The sequence below is a fragment of the Macaca thibetana genome, chromosome 5 (genome assembly GCF_024542745.1).
Source record: "Macaca thibetana thibetana isolate TM-01 chromosome 5, ASM2454274v1, whole genome shotgun sequence".
Taxonomy (NCBI): Eukaryota; Metazoa; Chordata; class Mammalia; order Primates; family Cercopithecidae; genus Macaca; species Macaca thibetana.
The window spans coordinates 78,486,368-78,511,690 of NC_065582.1; the positions used below are offsets into that span (position 1 = coordinate 78,486,368).

Below are 25,323 nucleotides of genomic sequence, written 5' to 3' on the forward strand. Positions count from 1 at the left end.
AAGCACCATAGCTCATTCTTCTTACCCCAGTGACCTGAATAAGATTTGACAATTCCAGCCATAAAATCTTACATGGGGCTTGGGCTCACAGAACTGAATTAAAAAAACACGTTGTTTGTCTTTTTATTAAATCAAATTATGAAGGTACACTTTCGATCATTTGCAAATGTCACTCCTAATTAGCTCAAGGATCCTAATATAGACAAACCATACTCAAAGTCAATAGGTTAGGTAAGTTTTTGTGTATACCGTAAGGGCTAATGTCAGTATTTTGACTATTAGGCTCATGTGAACTTTTGAAAAGAGAGTTAAGGAAAACGATAATGTTTTAAATAGTGGCTTTGAATAGTTTAAGCTAAAATTGATTAATACTGCAATGTTTAATTCATTTTTTAAAGATTTATGACAAAACCCACAGTATTTTAGGTAATTTAGTCTCATTTGGAAACGCACCTTGCCAAGGCAAAAGCATCATCAATAAGACTTGCACGATCTGCTGAAGAAAATGTCTGGGAAGAGGGAGAAAGAGAGATAAAAAACACAATTCTTAAGGCAAAGCATGTTGAAAAAAATTAATATCATTAAGATGCTGTTCTTAGAACAAAAATAAAACAGTTTCCAACCATTGCTGTCTCTTACCTTGTGGTTCAAGGAGAGCTCTGCAGCTATCGAGTCCCAAGTTGCTACTTCATAATTTACACGATAAAACCCAATATGATCTGGGTTTATTTTGAGAAGAGCATTTCCACTAGGATTAGAAGAGTTCAAAGTGATTCCTGTGGTAGTAAATAAACACTAATGAGCAACATGTTTGCATGCACTGTAAACACACAGGGAAATTAGACCCAGAGGGCAAAAAGAAAATAAAATAAAAGAAATATTAGCTCAAGGAGGCTGGTTTGATTTGGATCCAAAACCCAAAGCCTAATTTTTACTTAGTTGCCTAACTTTAGAATGTCACTATAATGAGAGAGCTAAAAAAGAAATAAGTAATATAAATAATTACACTGTAATTTATGATGGATAGTTTTTACTGGCAGAAGCTTGCCAAATGGGTGAAATAATTTTGTGCTGGTCAGTCCATCAGTATAAGAAAGCAATGCCTCCAGACAGAGAAGTCCATGCCTTCAGGGGTAGTCCATAGATCTCTAATCATAATGGACTAAGAATATTCACTGGGGCAGCCTGGGGAGGGGATAAAAATGTAAACACTCAAAATAATACTTTGTTTATTAAAATCAACATTGAAGTTGATGGAAATGGCTATTGCTAAGCAGGATAATACATTGATAATCAGCAACACTTTAAAAATGTTACTGTATCAAGAAGACCTGCAATAGAATTGAGATCCGAATGAAACATTCTTGATTTTGTAATCGACTTCATACTTGTTTTTCCAATTTATCTATCTTTGTAAAGCCATCTACTGCCTATTTCAGTTGGTTACAACAATACTTTTCCATCAAATTAGCATTCTTTCTAAAACAACATCCATATATATGTCAGGCTCTGTTGTATAGACTTTAGAAGCCCAGTGCTGAAGGAGCAGAGACTTATGTTTTAGGTAAAAGACATGTACTTAAAATAATAGCTATGCTTTGATATAACCATGTTTGTTAGCATTACTCCTATACTTTTCAATTCATACATCATACACTCTTTTGTTTACATGGGCAATATACAATTTAAATAATGCTATAGGAACACAGTATAGTTGAGAAGTTTCAAATATTTTAAGGTACCAATAATGTAGGTTGTGATATTGGAAAATAGGAGGTGATGCTGGAAATAAAAGTCAGGCCTCCAGTATGAAGAGTCACATGCCATGTTAAGAATCCATCTTATGAGAGGAGAAAAGAGTTTTAAGCAGAAAAGTAGCATGCTCAAGTCTATTTTCTGGAAAGCTAATTTCAATAGTGGTATGGGAGATATTTTGGAGGCGATTCTAGAGACAAGAAGACTAATTTAGAGTCCACTGTAGTCATGTAGGGCAATAGAGGATGAGGGCTTACACTAATGTGGAGATGATGAAACTAGAAAGAAGTTGATTTATTTAAGAGACATATCACAAGTAAAATCAACAAAATCCTTTTTCTGACTTGATGTGGACAGTCAGAGGAGGGGAAAATGGATTGCACAACTGGATGAATAATGGTTTTGCCAGTAGAGAATAGAGGAAGGTGAGTCAGTTTGGGAGGAAATATGATTTAAATTTTGGAAGTGTTTGCAAGGTCTGGAAGATATCCAGGACACAGTAGTTTTTCATAATATATGAATAAGCTCTCCAACAAGACAGTAAGTTTCTTTAGGAACTTTTGGAGTAGGTATTTGATAAATTATAAACCCTTACCTCACTCATGTAGAATTTCTCTTTCTTTGTCATCCTCCCATGGACAAGTTGTTGAAAGGAAGCTAATCTTTTGGCATCTGTACACTTTGAATGTTTGTATCAGAAGGAGAGTTGCTTGCTAAGCTACTAAGTTACAGGAGAAAGAGCATGAACTTTTGAGTCTGACAGACCTAGGATAAAATCCTTGCTCTGTAACTTACTAGCTGTGTGACCTTGGCCAGATCACTTGACCCCTCAGTGTCCCAGTTCACCCCAAGGAAGACAGGGACAAAAATCCCTCACAGGGCTGTTGTGAAGATTAAATAAGATAACATAGGTAAAGTGTTGGTCACATAGTTATGTGTTACGTATCCAACAGATGGTAGCTATCCCCGTTATAATGAAAGGGGATATGCTGCCAGTTCTATAAATAGCGAAGCAAATATAAATAACATTGAGAAGTTCCTGGCAATCCATCTAAATACTGCCATATTTTAGTGTGCTTTATATGTACCTAGTTAAGCCTGTCTAGAGTTACTGTGATTTTTCTCACTTTATAGATGAGGAAGCTGAGATCCAGGAAGTCAGTAGTTAAGGACTTTCCAAGTTCATGCTACTTTTGGAACACTTGTCAACAGCAAAATACTGTTCAGTTGTTTAGTTACATAATGAGTAGAACTAAAATACTCTAGTAAGATTAAAATACAGGACTAATATACTGTATGTTTCCTTCTGTTACTCCATTTACTATTTTTTTTCTGATTATAACAATAGTATGTATTCTTTATGGAGCACTTGGAAAATGCAAAAAAGTATAAAGAAGAATATAAAAATTACCCACCACAGTTAACATGTTTTTACCTGGTGTTTGTGTGTGTGTGTGTGTGCGTGTATCTTCTATATGCACACATGCACACACAACAAACATAATGGGACCCTACGCTTTTTATTATTAGTAATCCTTTTTCATTTGGAATTATATTTTAAACACCTTGCAATTTCATTTTATATATTTGGAAATCTAAGCTTAATGGACATATAATGCTGTATCAACTTAAAAATTGTTTCATTCTGTTTCTTAATAGTTCTATCTATGCCAAAAAGTATTGAATGAATTATTTCTGAGTAGGAGCTCTTTCTAGAAAATTCTTACTTTTTTCTTTTATCATTTGCCTAGATGATAGAGAAAAGTGATAATTTCCTTTTCAAAATTTCATCCAGAGCCTCTTTAATTTCAATCCTGATAGATTTCAGTAACAGAGCACAAGTAACAGTTCTTTAATGTTACTATTATAAATAATTGTAACAAATTTTAGACAAGTAGACAGTTTATGATAGCCTGAGATTCCTAGAGAAAAAAACATTTTTCTTAGGTGATATAAATGCTGTGTTGCACTAATCCTTTAAGTGAATTATTTTTCAATGTAAAATTACAGAGTGTACCTCTTATTAAATTTTGTGTATCACTTGATAGTAAAACAACTGAGACCGGGCACAGTGACTCACACCTGTAATCCCAGCACTTTGGGAGGCCAAGATAGGAGGACTGCTTGAGACCAGTTTGAGACCAGCCTGGTCAACATAGCAAGACCCCCATCTCAATTTATTTAAGAAAACAAAAAACAGCTGAAAGATACGAGTAGTACTTTTTAACTAATGACATGCAAAATGTACTTGAAGACCTAAAAGTTTCAAGTAGAATGCATTATTAGACTTTGGGGTCATAGAAGAAAATTTTAATTTATGAAACTAAAGCTAACATGATCCATAATAAAATGGATCGGTTATCCATTTGTGGTAATGCTTTCAACAAATTACCCATTCAAGAAAGTATTAGTGATTGTTTTAGTAATAATTACAGGGTCCATTCTAAACCTCAGCAAGTGGCCTAGAGAATCTGCCTGTAAAGAAAGGTGTACAAGCATACCTTACTTTATTGCGCTAGACAGAAGTCACTTTATTGCACTTTGCAGATATTGCATTTTTTACAAATTGAAGGTTTGTAGCAAAGCCAGTCTATCAGTGCCATTTTCCAAACATCATGTGCTCACTTCATGTCTCTAGGTTACATTTTGATAATTCTTGCAATATTTCAAAATTTTTATTATTATAATATCTGTTACGGTGATCTGTGATCAGAGATTTTTGATGTTATTATTGTAATTGTTTTGGGGAGCCATGAACCACACCCACATAAGGTGAGAACTTAATCGGTAAGTGTTGTGTGTGTTCTGACTGCTCCACCAGCTGGCCATTCCCCTGTCTCTCTTTCTCTTTCTCTTTTTCTCTCTCTCCTCCCCCCACTTGGGCCTCCCTATTCTTTTAGATACAATCATGTCAATATTAGGCCAATGAATAACCCTTCAGTGGTCCCAAGTGTTCAGATGAAAGTAAGAGTTAAACATCTCTCACTTTAAATTAAAATATAGAAATGATTAAGCTTAGTGAGGTAAGTATGTCAAAAGCTGAGACAGGTTGAAAGCCAGGCCTCTTGTTCCACACAGTTAGCCAAGTTCTAAACATAAAGAAAAAGTCCTTGAAGAAAATTAAAAGTGCTACTCCAGTGAACATATGAATGATAAGAAAGAGAAACATCTGTATTGCTGATATGGAGAAAGTTCTAGCTCTCCGGATAGATGGTCAAACTAACTACAACATTCCCTTAATCCAAAGCCTAATCCAGAGAAATGCCCTAACTCTCTTCAATTCTATGAAGCCTGAGAGAGGTGAGGAAGCTACAGCAGAAAAGTTGGAAGCTAGCAAAGGTTGGTTCTTGAGGTTTAAGGAAAGAAGTTATCTCCAAACATAAAAGTTAAAGGTGAAGCAGCAAGTGCTGATATAGAAGTTAAAGCAAGTTAATAAGAAGATCTAACTAAGATCATTTTTGAAGGCAGCTACACTAAAAAACATTTTCAGTGTAGATGAAACAGCTTTATATTAGAAGAAGATGCCATTAAGGACTTTCACAGCTAGAGAGAAGTCAATGCCTGGCTTTAAAGCTTCAAAGGACAGGTTGACTCTCTCATTAGGGGTGGATGCAGCTGGCAACTTTAAATTAAAGCCAATACTCATTTGCCATTCCAAAAATCTTAAGGCCCTTAAGAATCATGCTAAATCTCCTCTGCATGTGCTCTATAAATGGAACAACAAAGCCCAGATGACAGCACATCTGTTAATAGAATGGTTTACTGAATATTTTATGCCCATTGTTGAGACCTACTGCTCACCAAAAAAGTTTCCTTTCAAAATAGTACTGCTTATTGACAATGTGCCTGGTCTTCCATGAGCTCTTATGGAAATGTATAAGCAGATTAATGTTTTCACAGCTGCTAACACAGTATCTATTCTGAAGCCCACGGATCAAGGAGTGACTTTGACTTTCAAGTCTTGTTATTTAAGAAATACATTTTGTAAGGCAATAGCTACCATAGATAGTGATTCCTTTGATGGATCTGGACAAGGTACATTAGAAACCTTCTGGAAAGCATTCGCCATTCTAGAAGCCATTAAGAACATTCATGATTCATAAGAGGAGGTCAAAATATCAACATTAACAGAAGTTTGGAAGAAGTTGATTGCAACCATCATGAATGACTTTGAGGTGTTCAAGACCTATATGGAGGACGTAACTGCAGATGTGGTGAAAATAGCAAGAGAGCTAGAATTAGAAGTGAACCCTGAAGATGTCTCTGAATTGCTGCTATCTCATGATAAAACTTGAATAGGTGAGGAGTTGCTTCTTAGGGGTGAGCAAAAAAAGCGGTTTCTTGAAATGGAATCTACTCCTGGTGAAGATGCCATGAGCATCTTGAACTGACAACAAAGGATTAAAAATATTCCATAAACTTAATTGAGAAAGCAGCACCAGGGTTTGGGAGAAGTTCTACTATGCGTAAAATTCTATTAAACAGCATCACATGCTTCAAAGAAACCTTTTGTGAAAGGAAGGGTCAATTAATGCAGCAAACTTCAGTGTTGTCTTATTTTAAGAAATTGCCATAGCCACCCAATCATTAGCAATCACCACCCTAATTAGCAAGCCCCCATCAACACTGAGGCAAGACCCTCTATCAGTAAAAAAGATTACAACTGGCTGAAGGCTCAGATGATTGTTAGCATTTTTAGGAATAAATTATTTTAGTTAACATATATACTTTTTTATACATAAGGCAATTGCACACTTAGTAGACTGCAGTATAGTGTAAACATAACTTGTATATGCACTGGGAAACCAAAACACTTGTGTAATTCACTTAATTGTGATATTTGCTTTATTGCAGTGACTTGGCACCAAAAACTGCAGTATCTCTCAGGTATGCCTGTGGCTTTAATATGTAATATGCAAGGAATAGGAAACTGGAAAAATGCAAGTCAATTACCATGAGGAAAGATTACAATTAGCAATAATTTTTGTAGTTGAAAAAAAAAAGAACTGCAAAGGAGAGTTGGGTAGTAAAGATCTGTCAATGTGTCTCCCGTGTGCACAGGGAAATAGGTGCCGAATTGAGCTGGAACATGTGTTTCAGGCTATTTGACAGGTCTGGTCCTACAGAAAACAGTGTATGTGACAGAGGCCTGTTAGTTGTTTACCACACAGTTCCCTTTTCTTCCTGGGTACAGAGCTGGACTCTGTTAGCCTTCCTTGCAGGACATGATTGAGAACTGGCTATAAAATGTGGGCAAAAGTAACAGATGCACTTCAAGGCCTGATTCCCTTATTATCTTCCCCTGTCTTTGGGCTAGATGCAAAAGATCCAGTGAGGGATTTCAAGATACAGGGGATGGTAAAGCCATAAGAAGGAAGAAGACAGGATTTTCAAGTCATTATTTGGTGGAGAGCCACCTAGAAGAGATGACAGTCAGGAATATCTCCTTTAGACTGTTGCATGAACAAGAAACTTTTATTGCACCAAGCCACTATTGATTGTCTCTAAAGTGCAATAATTAGACTCACCTGGCTAATGCAATATATCACACTATCACAATTTAAAGACCTCTGTAAAATAATTAATCTAACTTAACTCTCCCTTAATTCTTTTTTTTTTTTTTTTTTTTTTTTTTTTTTTGAGACAGAGTTTTGCTCTTGTTGCCCAGGCTGGAGTGCAATGGCACAATCTCAGCTCACTGCAACCTCTGCCTCCCAGGTTCAAGCAATTCTCCTGCTTCAGCCTCCCAAGTAGCTGGGATTACAGGCATGTGTCACCATGCCTGGCTAATTTTGTATTTTTTTAGTAGAGACGGTGTTTCTCCATGTTGGTCAGGCTGGTCTTGAACTCCTGACCTCAGGTAATTCGCCCGCCTTGACCTCACAAAGTGTTGGGATTACAGGGGTGAGGCACCACACCTGGCCCCTTAATTCTTACTTAGTAACTTTCTTCCGGGAAAGAGATACCTAATTAGGTATGAGACATGAGCATTCGGATTCACTAATAAATATATTTTAACTGTGTAAATTAACAAATTAGCATTCCTAATCTCTTGTATGTTTGCTTTAGATGAGTAAATCTTCCAAGACTTGGTTGACCATGGCTGAACTGACAAATTGAGTTTCTAAACCAGCAAAACTGAACCCATAATCATCCAATCAAAGCTTGCGCATTCCATGAGGCTTAGCTTGAAAAAATGAAGAAAGTGCTTCCCTCTTTGTCATCAAATACAAAAATATATGCCCATCATTATTTTGGTATTAAATATTTATATATAACTATCATAGATGTTTAGTAAATCTATTTCTATCATAGAAACTGACTGGACAGTCTGGATAGTCCAAACCATCCAGGGGACACCCTCAAATCTGCAAGTAAGAGTTGCGAAAACAGCTATTGCATAGTCTACACCACCTGCTAGACCTTAGACCTCGCCCAGATCCTGTGCACTTAGAAATGACTCTTTTAAAATATTATGTTTTAGCAAGATTGGGTGCCTGATATGATATAACAACCTTCAATCCTTCTAAATGTTAGAAAGCAGTAAATTAAATGCAAAAAGGTGGTATGCTACTAAATGTAGATGCGTTGACAATAGCCAAAATAGCAGCTGACACTAAAAGACAGAGACATAACTAAAATACATGCAGTTAACCTCTAAAAGTACAACTGTCTGGGGCAAACAACCCTTCATTAAACTAGGACTTTCTGAACTCTTAGAATGTACATAGCATCTTGTTGATAATAGGGTGGACAGGAGACAAGAAATATGTGTAGTTTGTGTCATCAAGAAGCTTATAATTGAGTTGAGAAAAAAAAGAGAGAGGCCAGATGCGGTGGCTCACGCCTATAATCCCAGCATTTTGGGAGGCTGAAGCAGGTGGATCACCTAAGGTCTAGAGTTCAAGACCAGCCTGGCCAACACTGTGAAACCCCATCTCTACTAAAAATACAAAAAATTAGCCAGCTGTGGTGGTGGGCACCTGTAATCCCAGCTACATGGGAGGTTGAGGCAGGAGAATCACTTGAACCTAGGGGGCAGAGGTTGCAGTGAGCTGAGATCGTACCACTGCACTCCAGCCTGGGCAAGAAGAGCAAAACTCTGTCAAAAAAAGAGAGAAGAAAGGAAAGAGAGAGAGAGAGAGAAAGAAAAGACAGAGCATATGAAGCTTAATAACAACGATTTTGTTTAAAATATAAAGTAATAATACTAGGAATAAGGATGGATGAAACTGACAGGATAAAATATACTATATTTTATGGCAGGAGATGATGACAGGAGAGATTATTCAGGGTAATTGGAGTAGCCAGAAAAGGTTTTGTGATAGAGGTTCTCTTCTTTTGTTAGAAATTATGAGTTTAGTTGTTGTTTTAATGCCTAAAATAGCACGTACAATAGAAATGTAAATAAAAGACCTTGGGGAGAGTCCCACTATTGCCTGAAGAATTTCTAACTAATGAATCATCAAAGAAACCAAGAGGAGGGAGGTAGGACTGGTAACATGAGCTGGTTGCCCATTTAGTACACTCAGGACATGTTCGTCATCCGTGCTCTAAGCTGAGAGCTGAAGATGTCCTCAAACAGGAAACAGGAACTTATTGTACAGCCTAAAAATGGAGCAGGCACTTTGAAGTAGAAAAAGACCTCTAGTTTGCTTCTGGCTCAGTGACCAGACATGATTCTGAAGTTTCAGATAAAGGCAGATTTGTCATCAAAGCTCTGTGACTATCAGCCTCTTCATTTATTTGTTTATTCATTCATGTATTCAATAAACAATTATTAGATGCCTGTTGTAGATCCAGAACAACAACAATAACAAACAAGCTCCATTTCCTCAAAGAATATTCTGTGGGGAAGGGAGACCTATATAGGTCAATAGTTAGAACGAAAAAATGTGTGAAATGTATTGACAAAGGGATATGAAGGAGTGTGAGAACTCCCTGCTCTTTCACTTTCACAGTCATGCTTCTGTCCAGAGCACACGTCTCCTCTACATTCAGTCAATTCTATCACCCATTTATACTCTGTCTTTAGCCTCTGAACTCTAAGCATTTTTTAGGAATGCTTCCCGAACCCCCAAACCTGGGCTGATGCTTCTATGAGTGCTTTTGGTGATCTGCATTGCCACAGAGGCACTTAGGACACAGCATTACATCTGCCTGCAAACCCATCCCTGGGCAAATCACCTATGCAAGGGTTAGGATTGCTCTTTTTTTTTTTTTTTTTTTTTTTGCCCCAGCACTACACCCATTGTTTCTCTGTTCTTGGCATGTAAGCAATACATGCTTGAAAGAATTAATTTAGTAATTAAGGATTAAATTTATTATTCCAAATATTCTAAGAAATACATAATACATATTAGAACAATGTCTATTGTGAACTCTTGAAATGCATTCTACAAAGCACTTGAGTAAGCTTTAGTTATCTGGAAAATTCACTTGTATGGAAACTTCATTCCATGAAAGTGCTGGGTGAACTGTACTAGGGTAGATGAATTATTCACGCTTTCAAACTTGTAAACAGTAAATCAAACAGCTGCCGTGATATTCTTCCAATCCTCAATTAACTATGGTGACCAATGGGGAAAATATTTAGTAATAGTTAAACCAAATCCACTGAAAACCTTCCAGTGGAATTCTAACCTTCTTATTATGCCTTTTATCAGTGCTGTTACACATTGTTAAAAATGTCTTTTTTTTTTCCTTGTCTTCTTCCTTTTCCTTCGGCAAATGTCCTTATGAATAAGAAGATGGTTAGAAGACCACAAAGATAGAGCCTGGCACTCAAACACAGCATAAAATACGAAGACAAAGTGGCATTGATCTGGGAATTCTGGAAAAATTTAGAATTTTTTTTGACCACGATATTACAATAATTATTAACATAAATAATCAAGAGAAAGGCTTGCTGTAATAGCAATCCCTGTGCAGAAGGGCTTCAGAAGGAGTTTCACCTCTACAGTGACAAAGCTGGTAGTTTGTAGTAATAGTAAAAAATTACAAAAACAGTTAACAATAAACGTTTTCTTAAAAGGCCCAAAGGTGGAAAAAACATGCTGGATCCACAGAAAAACTTATACACAAATGTTTATAGCAGCATTATTCATAACAGAGAAAAGGTGGAAATGACCCAAATATCTATCAACTGAAAAATAGATAAACAAATGGTGGTATATCCGTATAATGGGATATGATTTGGCAATAAAAAGGAATGAAGTAGTGATACATGCTATATCATGGATGAGCCTTGAAATCATTATGCTAATTGAAAAGTCACAAAATACTGCATATACACTTTTCTTTACGTGAAATGACCAGAAGAGACAAATCTGTAGAGGTAGGGAACACATTAGTGGTTGCCTAGGGCTGGACGTATGGGAGGCTGCAGGCATGATAGCTTAAAGGGTATGGGGCTTCTAAAACTGACTGTGGTGATGATTACACATCTGTGAATATACTAAAAACCACTGGATTATACACTTTAAATGGGTGAATTTTATGATATGTGAATTATATCTCAGTAAAGCTGTTCTTAAAAGGCAATCTACTGGAAACAGAGTAAAAATGTATTGGCCAGGAGAAATCATACCTCATTAATATTTTAAAATATTTTACAGGAACAACGAGGCATATGTAAATAAAGAATGAGTTATCTACTTTTATCCTCAAGAAGACCCAGGTGAAAGTCCATACTAAATGCTATTCTGAAATCAAGTCCTCATGAAATGGGGCAAAGATGAGTCTGGTTTGTCTTAGAAAAGAAATAGTTTTGAAACACCAAAACAAGTACAATGGAAAAAATATAAAAAGAAGGATTCTTCTGAGATTGCTGCTAAAGCTTGCCTTATCTATTTTTTTTTCATCAATCTGGAATTTCGTGATAAGTTCTACTTGTTTTTATGTAACTCTAACATTTTTCAAGTAAGGAAAAAAATAAATCAGTGCAGATAGAACACAAAGATGTTTCCAAAAAATGATCTAATTTAATGCAAGCATTAAAAGAAAATCCTCAGGCTTGTCATATAACAGTTTAAGAAATTCAATGGCTTATTTATCTGATAAAAAGAAAAAACAAAAAGGAAGGAAGGAAGGAAGGAAGGGAAGGAAGGAAGCAAGGAAGCTTACACATTGATCTTCCAATGGCTGGGCATGTGACTCTTCTCCTTTGGATATGGGTATTTATGATAAATCAGTCAGTCATGATAAATCACTGAAAAGAATATCTCAAGATAGAACAGTTCTCATTGTAGATGACGATTTGGAATCATCAATAAATTATTTAAGAGATCATTCAGCTGAAGTTTACAAAGTTCCAGCTTTACTGTTGCATCTTTATACTTATATTAGTTTAATGTGGTACATCAATTCAAAGAAGAAATAAATCAATTAATAATATTTACCTTCTTTTTCTGACCTATTAAATAACACACTGCTTGTTATATTATCTTCAGTCCATTTAACTGGAATGTTCCATGTATAACTAAAATTTTTTAAAAAAGAAAAATTTAACTTTTATTACTAAAAGATAAAATTTCAAGAGTAAAAATCACTAAAAAGCAATAGACGAGTGTATTTTTCTTTTAAGTGATTCTCTAGTCCATACTATACAATTAATGTAGCTAATACAACATTTTAGGGATGAAGATAAGCTGTATAACTGTTTTCAATTTCTATAAATCTACAAAATTTAGAAATTGCATCAAAAATTAGCTAAGCATGAAAAAGATTATTTCAATAAAATGCTTTGGCATTTTAGAATAAAGATATTGCATAACTTGCACAAATACAGCACATGTTATTATAATATTGAACATTCACACACATACTTGCACACAGTCTAATATGCTACCATTTCCATCAAGGAACACAAAACATTTTTAGAAATTAGAAGACAAATAGTAAACTCTGTAAAGGAAATAACACATTTTAGAAATTATGCTGAAATTCTACCACCACCATCATCCCCTAAAGCCTCTCACACTGTCCCCTAAATATCCCCTATTTAGAACTAGAACTGATGGACTCAAGGGAAAAATCATCAGGTAAGCACGTTTCAGGAGTTTTCAGTGCTTCTCTTTAGCTACTTAATATTTTCTTGAAGAGTGGGTATGTGGGAGCTAACTTTGTATTTTGATATATATACTTAACAGTTTTGTCTTAAAATCTCATTTTTTTGATGGTTTGTTCTTATCTCATATCAGAAAATGCAGATCTGGAGAGAAGGTGAATCTACGTACCATTGGCTGGTTTAGGTTTCAACTCAAAGTTGGTTTATCTGACAGATTCAATTTCCTAACAGAGAATTAGGGTTAACATTTCACCTTTTCAAGTTATAACAAAATTTATATCGTTCAAGGAGAATATATTTTTGCTATATGCCTGAAAGAAGTAATCCCTTGTTTTATAACTATTGAAGTGTTTTACAGGATTGAGTTTTTTTTAAAAATCAGCTTCTTTGGAGCATTTTATTGCAGTGCAATGTTTTTGGCTATACATTTCATAAAACCAACACATAAATTGCTTCTTGGGCCTTATAGTGGACACTGTTGGTGCTTCCCCCTTATCTCCTTAGACCCTTTTCTCTCTCTCTCTTTTCTTTTCTTTTCTTTTTTTTTTTTTTTTTTTTTTTTTTTTGAGATGGAATTTCCTTCTTGTTGCCCAAGCTGGAGTGCAATGGCATGGACTCGGCTCACTGCAACCTCCGCCTACCAGGTTCAAGTGATTCTCCTGCCCCAGCCTCCCAAGTAGCTGGGATTACAGGCACCTGCCACCACACCCAGCCAATATTTTTGCATTTTTAGTAGAGATGAGGTTTCACTATGTTGGCCAGGCTGGTTTCAAACTCCTGACCTCAGGTGATCCACCTGCTTCAGCCTCCCAAAGTGCTGGGATTACAGGCATAAGCCACTGCGCCCAGCCCCCTTTGTCATTTTTGTACACCCTGGATACCAGTGTGCTTCCCCTGCCAACAATCATTGCCTGGGTCTCTCTGACAGAGGACTTCCTGCCAGCTGCCTGAGCAAGGAAAGCTAAAAGTTCCTGGGAATTTACGTCCTTCTGGATGTGGCCCTTAGCAATGACTGACAGGTGTGAGAATGTTTCCTGCCCCATCCATCAGGAGCACTCTGAAGTATGATCTGCACTGGCTCCAGGACTTTCCTGCAGGACTGAGTCAAAGTTACCCTCTTCAGGACCTGCTTCATACGGCACCTTTGCTGGGCTTCCTTTCCTTCTCTATCCCACTGCCTGCTCCCCCACTGATCTTTCCTGGAAACACTTCCTAACAAGTCACTTTCATGCACATGATCATTTCAGGGTCTGCTTCTAGGGACACCAAACTAAGAGCCCTTGCAGCTTCTCAGAAGACCGACGAAGAACTTTGCTAAAACACCACATATTACTTATATATCTCACTTTCACTGTTCTGCTGAATTGGTGCTGCCAAGTAAACTAACATTTTATGCTTCCTCTTCTTTCCCCAATACCAATCTGACTGAAACAACAGAGCAGGCAGTGTCTGGATGACCTAGGCCCACAGTTAGATTTCCTATTTTGACGATCCTCTCTAAAACGTGGCCTCTGGGACTACACCATGCCTCAAAAGGGCAGAAGATATTCTAAGGTCATGTACAAAACTACTGCTCTGAGGTCTTTAAGAGTATCATAAGATAGAAATGATAGAAAGTTGAAGCTATACAATTTTATAGTTTTAGAATCACATAATCTAATGTAATCTAAGCTGAGTAAAATGACAGACTTGAGAGTACAAAATGTGAAGAAATGGAAATTACATAAATGAAATGATTGAGTTTTCTACATATTGGCTAAAATTCAGGAGTATCAGAATTCATTTTTATAGACATAGTTCACTATGTAACCATGTAAGAAGTTCTAGCAGTATGAAATATGGCCACTCTAATTTTCTCTAAGGAAACTGACTTTGATTGCACCAAGATGACACACTTACTCCCATTCCCTCTGCCTGTTTACACGGAGTGGACTATCAAAGGCACGTATGTTTTCCTGAGAGAGACATCCCGGGATGGAGATGTGAAACTGGCTCGTTTCTAAGAGATGGTTAAGGACATGGTGTTAAAGCAATAACTTATACATGAGTGAGCCATTTAAATTATAAAAAGGTTCTAGTCAGTAAGAATTCCCTAATCTTGGATTATTTAAACAGTGAGAAAATATTTAGAGAAGACCATTGAACTCACAGTAAAACTTAACTGGTCACACCGTCTACCAAACAAGAATACATCTGAACAGAAAGCAGATGAAAGTTAGGGTCGGAAAAAAAAGCTAATTCCTTTATGGGTGCATGAAGGCATTTATTACTATCAAATTCTTCTTTTAAATGAAGAAGAATCATTTTGCTATAATGTCTCTTTCTTATTTGTTTAGAAGCTACTACTGATTTTTAACAAACGTACTCAACAGAGAAGAACCTATTTTCTAAGTTTCTTTTCCTATGCATATATGACTTCTTAAAAAATAAAAATAGAATGAACATATTAAATTTATGATAAGCCTTCACAAAAAAATCATGCAACTATGAATATAAATAAAGTGAAAATAGTATTTGAAGGTGGAAACTGAAGACAAATATTAAAGAAAGTATAAATGTTAATACAGTTCTATGTTCTAAGTCTTGGTGAATAAAATTTTTAAATTTATTGTTACAAAAGGTGATTTTATACCTAATGATATATTTAGTTCACTTGGCAGTAAAATTGTTTGGTTTGTGTGGAGAGAAATTCATAACCAACAAGCAGCTTTTAAAAATCCCCCTCATTAATTAAAAAAACTCCTTAGTTTAAATTATTGACTGTCTTTGGCTTAACAAATTAATGGATACATATGAGAGGAAGTAACAGTTACTGGGAAATTTTCCCAGTGTAAGTTTATTTCTCTAGAGAGAAATACTTTTTAAATTTTAATATCCAGAGGCTCCAGCAGTATTAAATAGTTAATTTAATTTGCTGGAACACAAAACAGTAACTATAAAAGAAACATTTGATAGTTGTTAACAGAACAATCACAGAGATTATTCTATGATTTTTGTAGTTGAATTATCACCCGAAAACAAGTCAGATCTATGTTTCAATTCACGTATCATGAAGAGGAAAAAGTGAAAAAGGTTTTCTCCATCATCATCTAATCTTTCCTTTCTAAAATAAAGGTAAGGAGTACACTTACCTTTGTAGTTCAGGGAGTATACAGACACTCCCTGAAGGGACCTCATATTGGTCTAAGTAGTCTAATTTCCTTTGTTGTAGTGTGACCTATTGATTTTCAGAACTTGCATTATAGCAGGATTCCCGGTTTCTCTGAGTATCACTTAGTGTGGGAGGCTGGGTGCCTGAGGTTTCTAGGAAGAGAGGCCAAAGATGGGCCTCAACGAGGTGAGTACAATGGCTTTCTCAAGGCTTCTCCCATTCAGGTGTCAACTGGCATCTTGGAAGCAGCTAATTTAATAATTGTGAGAGTTCATCATTCTCTGATGCCTTGGAAAGTCAAGTGCTTCGGCAATTTTAATTTTTGGAAACACCTGAGTGTGCTGTAGTGTGACTTATTTCCCCAACCCCTGAACTGTAATCCAGAAAACAGGGTCTGTTACCCCCCTTATACAGTACTCATCATGAAATGAGACTATAAAGATCTTTCTCTTCTGAAAAAATATGACTACGATCACAATGGTGCAAGATGAGAACGATATTCTAAAAGGAGATTGTTCTCTGCCGATTCACCTGATTGAATTCCTTCCACATTGTTCTTTAATTAGGAATCTTAGCTCAACAAAATCTTTGGAACATCCACCATGCCCTCCAGCCCATAGCCACTCTTACCTAGTCCAGGCCTATTGTTTCTGTCAACTGTCACGTGGGCTGCTCATTGCAATATTGTTCTAACTGGTCCCCCTGCCTCCACTCCTGCCCCACTGCCCAGGATCTGTGATCAATTCTCCACAGTGCAGCCAGAGGAGAACTTTGAAAAATTTAAATGCGATCCTGCCAATTCTCTCCTTAAAATCCTCAAATTTGCACACTATTTTCCAAAATCTTTAACATGGTCTGCATACCTGGTCCCTGCCTTCCTCTTCATCTTCACCTCACACCACTTTCCCAGTCACTCTCTGCTATCCCGTTTCTTGGAACCAGACTGCCTGGGTTCACATCAAGGCTCCATTATTCACACTGTGTGACCTTGAACAAATTACTTAATCACTTTTGCCACAAATTCCTCATTTACTATAAAATAAAATACATCTGAAGTGCTTAAAATAGTACCAATCACTTGGTCAATGTTCAATAAGTGTTGTAAATCATGTGTACAAGACTTTGGGGCTTTCATATATGTTATAGTTTCTGTTTTGCAGGGTGCGGGGGTTGTTTTATTTTTTTGAGACAGATTCTCACTCTGTCACACAGGCTGGAGTGCAGTGGCATGATCTCAGTTCACTGCAACCTCCGCCTCCCAGGTTCAAGCGAGTCTCCTGCCTCAGCCTCCCAAGTAGCTGGGATTACAGGTGTGTGCTACCATGCCCGGCTAATTTTTGTATTTTCAGTAGACAGGGTTTCATCAGGTCGGTCAGGCTGGTCGCGAACTCCTGACCTCGAGTGATCCACCCACCTCGGCCTCCCAAAGTGCTGGAATTACAGGCATGAGCCACCACGCCCAGCCATAGTTTCTGTTTTGAACATCTGGAACAGTCACTTCCCCACACCAATTTGCTCACCTAAAATATCACATCCTTGGAAAAGAAAGCCTTCTGTGACCCTCCCTACCCTACTCCACCTCCTGCTTCCCTCTCCCAATTAATTGAGGCTCAGCAAATCAGTGGACTCATATAGTAAGGGAGAATAATTACTGTGAAACTTTCCAAATGGAAGCTTGTTTGACAAGAGACATATTTTTAGATTTAATATCCAAATATTCTAGTGTTATTAGAGGTGGTCAATCTAATTTGCTAGAACGTAAAACAATAACTATAAAGGAACCAGTTTAGAGTTATTAAAGACTTTCTAAAACATCTTTTTGTGTTATTCTAATTGCTACAGGATAATTGATCTTACAATAATTTATATATGTGACTATAAAATTATGTCAAATCATTAAGAAAGAGAAAAAGAAAACAAAGGGTCTCTTCAGTGACAATCAGGCAGTGGAGATTATAGGACACCTGGGTGGGAATGGGTGAAAGATTCTCTCTACTAAAACAAAGTATTCAAATGTTGAAAGAGGGGGCAATAAAAACTGGGCATGGGTGAAATGGGAAAAAGAATCCTATCTAGTCCAGACACAGTGGCTCACGCCTGTAATCCCAGCACTTTGGGAGGCCGAGCTGGGTGGATCACCTGAGGTCAGGAGTTTAAGACCAGCCTCATTAACATGGTGAAACTCCGTCTCTACTAAAAATACAAAAATTAGCTGGGTGTGGTGGCATGCACCTGTAATCCCAGCTACTCAGGAGGTTGCGGCAGGAGAATTGCTTGAACCAGGAGGCGGAGGTTGCAGTGGGCTGACTGGGTGACAGAGTAAGACTCCATCTTTAAAAAAAAAAAAAAAAAAAAGCCAAACAAACAAACAAACAAAAAGAACGCCTATCTGTTGGGTACTAGACTTTTCATATTTGTCTTCTCTTTCATATTTGCCAGCTCTATGTGTGTTTGCCCTATGTTTTTGGAGGATTTGCCAAATTTATTTTTAGTTAGTCTATTACTTTCATTGAGAATCAGAAATTTAATCTTTCAGAGTTATTTTGTGTTCTCAATTTGTCCTTTCTAAGACATTCTGCTCCTAGTTCACTGGTGTAATAGTTCTTCATCTCTGAATATATCTCATACATTTATTTTGTTTCCTTAGTTGTGCATCTTATAAATCAGGATTTGTTTGTTTTTTCACATGAAATTTTAACCTTTTATCCTTCCAAATTGTTTTCATGTATCTTGTGATCTTTGTCATTCATAGTTAAGAAAGAATTAAATTGATTCTGATGGCTGGTGTGTACTCTCTCTATTATCGAGAAGGGATTATATATATATAAATGTGTATATATATATAATTATTATTTATTTTATCTTATTTTATTATTTTTAGGGATGAGTTCTTGCTCTGCCACCTAGGCTGGAGTGCAGTGGTGCGATCATGGCTCACTGAAGCCTCAAACTCCTGACTTGAGATGACTCAGTCATCTTCAGGTCTCAGCCTTCTGACTAGCTAGGACTACAGGCGTGAACTACCGTACTCCAGTGCCTTTAAAAAATTTTTTTGTAGAGACGGGCTCTTGTTATGTTGCTCAGTCTGAAGGGAGTTGTATTTTTGAAATAAGTTTCTCTGCTGAGCAGAAGGTCTGACTGGGAGCTCTGTATGTGTGTATGAGGGGTGCTGTCAGCTCCAGCCCACCCATCCTGCAAATGACATAATGAGGGAGGCTTTACTCTGAGAGTCTCAACCAAATGGAAATCCTTAGCTCTCCTCTACTGTTTTAGTCAATTTCTTTAGGGAACAAGCCCACTGTATTTTTGCCTGGGGCCATTGCCAGATTTCTGCGAGCTCTGTGCGGACAAAGAAATGGTAGGTGGCGGAGAGAAAGTAGGGGTGAGGGGTGGTCCAACTGGCACAATTGTCCTGAGACTAGACTATCAATTCATTGCCCTATTTTTAGCCTCACTTCTCACTCTTACTCTTCAGTCTTCATGCTGACACTGAACCTAGAACCTGTCTAGGGATAGGGAAGTTCCCTTATTATTATCTGATTGTATTTTCCTCAGACTGTATTTCTCCTTCTGCTTTTCTTCTTCAGAACTCTGTGATACATATGGCCCCTCCCTTGATTTTCTTTATTCTTGTAGATTTATTTCTTTAGGTGATTCCATTCCTCTCTTCAATATCTGTAAAGAACAGGACATGGATGCATGTGCTCTGCCCACCATTTCAAACCTGGAAATCACTCGGCTATTTTTGAATCCCTTGTTCCCCTAAAGGCACTGTGGCTTTATACTTGTATATCAGTCATCCATCATGTACTCAAGAATAGGATATAAAACAAATGGCCAATATTTCTGCCAAATTTCTGTGGTTTTTTTCAAATGCATTATAGAGCCTTACCCAAGATCTGAAGGGGGCTGAGAAGGGTTAGCTCTTGAGTCCAGCAGAAACCGTTTCTGTGTGATGTTCTTGCCACCATTCACGTTAAGCACAGGATAACCCATCTGTCTGGTCCAGGTGTCCATTACTTCTTTCACTGGGAGCCTACTCGCCTAAGATTGACAACAAAATGGAGACTAATTAATTAACAAATATGATAAATAAAAGGATAGAATAGTTAGATTAGAAAATGATTGGTAAGCCATTTGTAAATCAGACAAAGAAATATTTGGGGATATATACTCTTCCTTACCTCTTCCAGTGCTGCCCAAAAATCAGAAGTTTTTGCATTCTTGAATTGGTATTTTTCCAAGTACATCTGTGTGTAAAAGATAATCAGTATGTTAGAAGTCAATGTTTGCTTTTCTCATCCTTTCATAAGATGAACCGAACCCCTACTACTCAATTCTGCCTCCACTGCACAAAACCAGCCATAGACAACATGTACATGAATGAGCATGGCTGTTGCATTGATATTTGAATTCCATACAATGTTCATGTATCATAAAATATTCTTCTTCTTTTGATTTTTTTCAACCATTTAATAATGTGGAAACCATATTTAGTTTATGGGCCTTAAAAAATACATGGATGGTGGGCCAGATTTGGCCTGAAGACAGTAGCTTGCTGATCTCTGCTCTAAGGAAATAAATACACAACCTTTTGAATAATGATGATGATGATGGTGGTGGTGGTGGTGGTGGTGGTGGTGGTGGTGGATGAATTGGGGACGTTATTCACTGTAAAGCATAAGTCTTCACTCTTCAAATATTTTAAAGTACAAGTTTTTAGATTTAAGCTTCTTTTGGCAATTTTCTTTACAAAACCTCTTTCTATATGTGAGTTTTCAAATATAGTGTGATTTATCCCCAGAAAAAATTCCCAGTCTTCTAATCCCATAACTGGGAGCCACTTGGAGTTTGCCAGTAAACTTTCCAAAGTTCCTGCTGTATCACTCCTCCATTGCTTTCTAGAATTGTCCTGACTGAAAGTGGAGGTCTTTGATAGAAATGGAACCATCTTCAGTGTTCTTAATGTCAACTTTGCACATATCATTTTCGCTCTAAGTTGCTACAATTTTCAGTAGGTGCTGTACCTAAATCACGTTACCTCCTAAATACCTCTTCTTTTCAGGCATAGAGATAAAACAGTATTAGCAGGACTCCAAGAAGCCTGGAAGAGGGGTGAAGCCACTTTGGAATGCTGCCTCCATATTTGTTCTTTTGGTTAATTCACTTCTTGGCACTACCACCAGAGGGCAGGCAAAGGAAGGGAGAAGCAGCGATCACTTTTAGGTATTCATTACAGAGTTGCACAAATCATTCATCGTATCTTAATAAAATAGTTGAATATTTGGTAAATCAAATGTCTAATATTTTAAAATAATAATAATTGAATACTTGTATAGTAATAATTATAACCATAGCTGTGTTTTGATGACAATTTCTATTGAATAGTATCTTTTAAAATTAATTTAGAAGAGTTTATTTGACTACTACAATGTCTTTAGCTTAGAAACATGCATTCGTGGAACTGGAAGGGACTTTAAATATTTTTAATAGAGCTCCCACATTTTGAGGTGAAGGAAACTGCTCCCCCTAACTACCTGGGTGCCTTCAGAGGTGAAGAGATTTGCCTGAGAGAATTCTGAACCCTGAATCAGTGTGTGTGTGGTCTTCATCACTGTTATTGTTGCTACTGGTTTTAAAATTGCAGTTTCTTGCTTCTCATGAACCACAGGCTGAATGGAAATTTATGTAATCAGCATATTAAAAGGTACTAATTTTATATTGTCTAGATTAGTGCTTCTGAATATTCTATATTAAGACACTTCCCTCTTCACCTTGAATAATCATGTAGTCATTCAAGTCCAAATTACATGATGGCCTAGGTCATAGTTCATTATTAATTAGAATCAGTGAGCACAATAGGAAACGAACAATATTTCTGTTACTAGTATTCCAAGAAGGGAAAAGACATTTTCCAGCTGACCCACTCCTGTCTTATGGACAGTACTACTGATACTAGAAGAAAAAGAAAGGAAGAATATATTCTGTTTCTATATCATGACCACATATTGTTATGAATGCCCCCTTCTCTATTACATCTTTTATGTACAAGTATAGCCTTAAAGATTTTCCAGTTGATAATTTTGTTCTTATTTCCCCCATCCTGCACCTATTTTGCTGTTTGAGGTTGAGTTTGGGGCAAGGTGATGAGCATGAAAGAGAATAGACAACTGGCCACCCCCATATTTAGTTCCACACCAGGTTAGCTAACAAAGAGTCACTTTGGGAAGAAAGTTAGTATTTGCAACGGAAATACCTTGAACTCTCATTCATAGACTGTGGGATTTCAGGGCACGAATCATAGAGTGATGATGACAACTCAAGGAGGATATTGTTGGGATGCTCGAACTATCTGAACTATGGAACTATGTTCCAGTTGGTCTGATTGCTTATTGGATGTGGCCTATATCTATCATATACTATTTTCAGATATCAGCTAGTGTTTGAAGATTGAAGGAAAAGAGTATTTGGGTGTTTTGTGTAAATTCATTCCATAGCACTATAATGGTATGAAATATCAATATCTATTCTTCCTAGTTCAGTTTTTAACACCATCTGTGATCACAGTTAAAGGAAGACTTTTAACTTGAGAATTATTAGTTTTAGACAAAAGTGGTTTTTAAAATTAATTTTAACATAGATACTGGGTTGAAGGAAATATGAGGTTTTATTGAATTATTAGGGTAGCTATTCATTTTCAAGGACTCTTGGTACTTCTCTATAAAACTCAATATGAAAGATTATTTAATTTGAAGTCAGCTCTGAAGATGCCAAAAGTATGTTATTAATTAATTACAATTTAATTTAAAATCAAAACTATACAAATCAAATTTTAACTTAATTTTTGAAAATGAATTTTCTTTATTTCTATGTTCTGTATAATTTATTATAGACTATTCACTCGTTCATTCATTTAACAAACATTTTCAGGACGACTTAATATGTGTAATTAAACTAGGCCCTGCAGTATAGGTAAAGATATAGAAGACAGAGTTCCTGATTAAAGATGCTTACAATGGGCTGGGCACAGCGGCTCATGGCTGTAATCCCAGCACTTTGGGAGGCTGAAGCAGGCGGATCTCTTCAGCTCACAAGTTCAAGACCAGCCTGGGCAACATGGCGACACCCCGTCTCTACTAAAAATATAAAAATTAGCTGAGTGTGGTGGTGCCTGTAATCCCAGCTACTCGGGAGACTGAGACATGAAAATCGCTTGAACCCGGGAGGCAGAGATTGCAATGAGCCAAGATCAAGCCACTGCACTCCAGCCTCGGTGACAGAGTGAGACTCTGTCTCAATAATAATAATGATAATGCTTACAGTGAGGGAAGATATGATAAAATTTGAGTTTGAAACTTATGGAAAAGTTACAAGATGTTCTCATGTATGCAGAAGCACAAGCACATAGCTTCTCTCTTTGCACCTAATGTCTCTACAAAATATTTTGCTAATAGACAAAGGGTTAAAATATACTGATACACTTCCCAAATATTTCCTAACTCTTGACTTTATTTCTTACTTTAATAATCACCTAGGGGTTTCACTATTGGGTAGAAGGGGGCCATTTTCTTTTAGAGTAGTGTAGAGAGGGCTAAATGCCACATAAGAAGGCTTGATGGGAGTGAAATCTATGGGAATGGTGACCTTCTCCTGGAGAATCACATACAGAAGTAGTACTTTCTGCGGCAGCCAGCAGGGGGCGTTTCTCCAACCTGTTTTCTGCTCTCTGGGTTGGATACCATCAGCACTGCTGCGCCTGACTACCTGAGTTACTGCAGTAGGCAGGATGGAGGTGGAAGGGAAAGAGTACGAAGAGAACTTCATTTCTAGGCTGGAATGGGGCCAACCTGCAGAGACCGCAGTTATAGGGACACATTGTAGCTACTTTGATAAAATTAAAAATAAAAACAAACCGGGGTCGATTGGCTTAGGGTCTGTTAAAAGAACGAAAATGAAACAAACATCTGCTGGAATAAATAATACACTTAAATAGGATGTGTGAAATGCTTCAGAAAGTTTATTGTCATTTCTGTTACCAAAAGGAAGCCTCTTTATTCATTGACTCCATTGTAATAAGCATACTAATATTGATCTTTTCTAATCTAATAATAAGGGAAAACTCTTATACTCAGTGTAAGGGATGACCTTTATAGATAGATTTAAATGTTTATATCATGTTGCTGTGGAAAGAATCGTATTCCCTGAAATTCACATAAACCCTAACCCCCAGTGTGATAGTATTTAGAAACGAAGCCTTTGGGAGGTGTCACATTTAGATGAGATCAGGAGGCTGGGACCCTTATGATGGAACCAGTATCCTTATAAGAGACATCATCTCTCTCTCTCTCTCTCTCTCTCTCTCTCTCTCTCTCTCTCTCTCTGCTATGTGAGGACACAGTGGGAAGTCTACCATCTGCAAGCCGGGAAGAGAGGCTTCACCAGAAACTGAATCGGCCAGCACTTTGATCTTGGACTTTCCAGCCTCCATCACTGCGAGAAAATGCATTTCTGTTGTTTAAGCCACCCAGTCTATGGTATTTCCTTATGGCAGCCCAAGCTGACTAATACACATGTAAGGAGTTTCAAAAATAACTAAGTAATTTGTTTCAACTTCTCCGTGAGACTTCTGCTAAATGATCATTACAGATACAATGCAGGTACCCAATTGGATGTAAAATCATCTTTTTATCTTTTGCTATATTATCTATGCCTCAGTAAAGAGAATAAAAAGGAAATTATCCTTGATTAATCACATATCTTAACAGTCACCAGCCACGTATCAGTGTAGTTTATTTTTTGGTATCACTAAAAGTAATAAATCATACCTGACATCCTTTTTGAAAATTCTCTGGTTTTATCCAGTCTTCAAGCATTCTCAAAATGGAAGCTCCCTACAATGGAGAAAAAAAGACAAATGAAACTAATAAAGGCTATGTAAGGAACAATTATCAGTTATTACTCTTGCAACTAGTATTTCATGATCATATTTGTGAGATTAGTTCCTCAAGAGGATTCTGCTAAATTATATGGCTCTATGATTTGAGGATGAAAATACCACTTGGCACAGCCCCTGTATCTATGCTTCTAAAATAACAAAAGGTAAAGAGAAATTGCTTCAGGGACTTCAGAGTCAAATAATTATTGCACTTCCCCAAATAAACCAGCAGATGGGGCTTTCTTAATCAAAGAGAAATAGTCTAGAAAATCACATTCTTTGATGAATGAGGAAAGTAGTTTCAGGGTAAAATTCTGCCAACTTATTAAATATATTTTCATACTTGAAAATAAGAATTAGATTTAGCAGAGGGAAGTAGATAGTCAAGAAATTATCTGGTCAAACAGCTTAATA

General features: G+C 36.9%; 1 protein-coding gene across 1 annotated transcript in view; it reads right to left on the reverse strand.

Moving 5' to 3' along the window:
* The window catches only part of ENPEP (glutamyl aminopeptidase), an 82,728-nt gene that overhangs the window by 19,287 nt on the left and 38,118 nt on the right, over window positions 1-25,323 (reverse strand). Inside the window, exons 8-13 of the mRNA XM_050790996.1 lie at window positions 24,800-24,865; window positions 20,159-20,224; window positions 19,867-20,018; window positions 12,156-12,235; window positions 640-776; window positions 454-509 (exon numbers count right to left, since the gene is read on the reverse strand). Coding sequence (XP_050646953.1) covers window positions 454-509; window positions 640-776; window positions 12,156-12,235; window positions 19,867-20,018; window positions 20,159-20,224; window positions 24,800-24,865 — 557 coding nt within the window. The remainder of the gene's footprint in view (window positions 1-453; window positions 510-639; window positions 777-12,155; window positions 12,236-19,866; window positions 20,019-20,158; window positions 20,225-24,799; window positions 24,866-25,323) is intronic.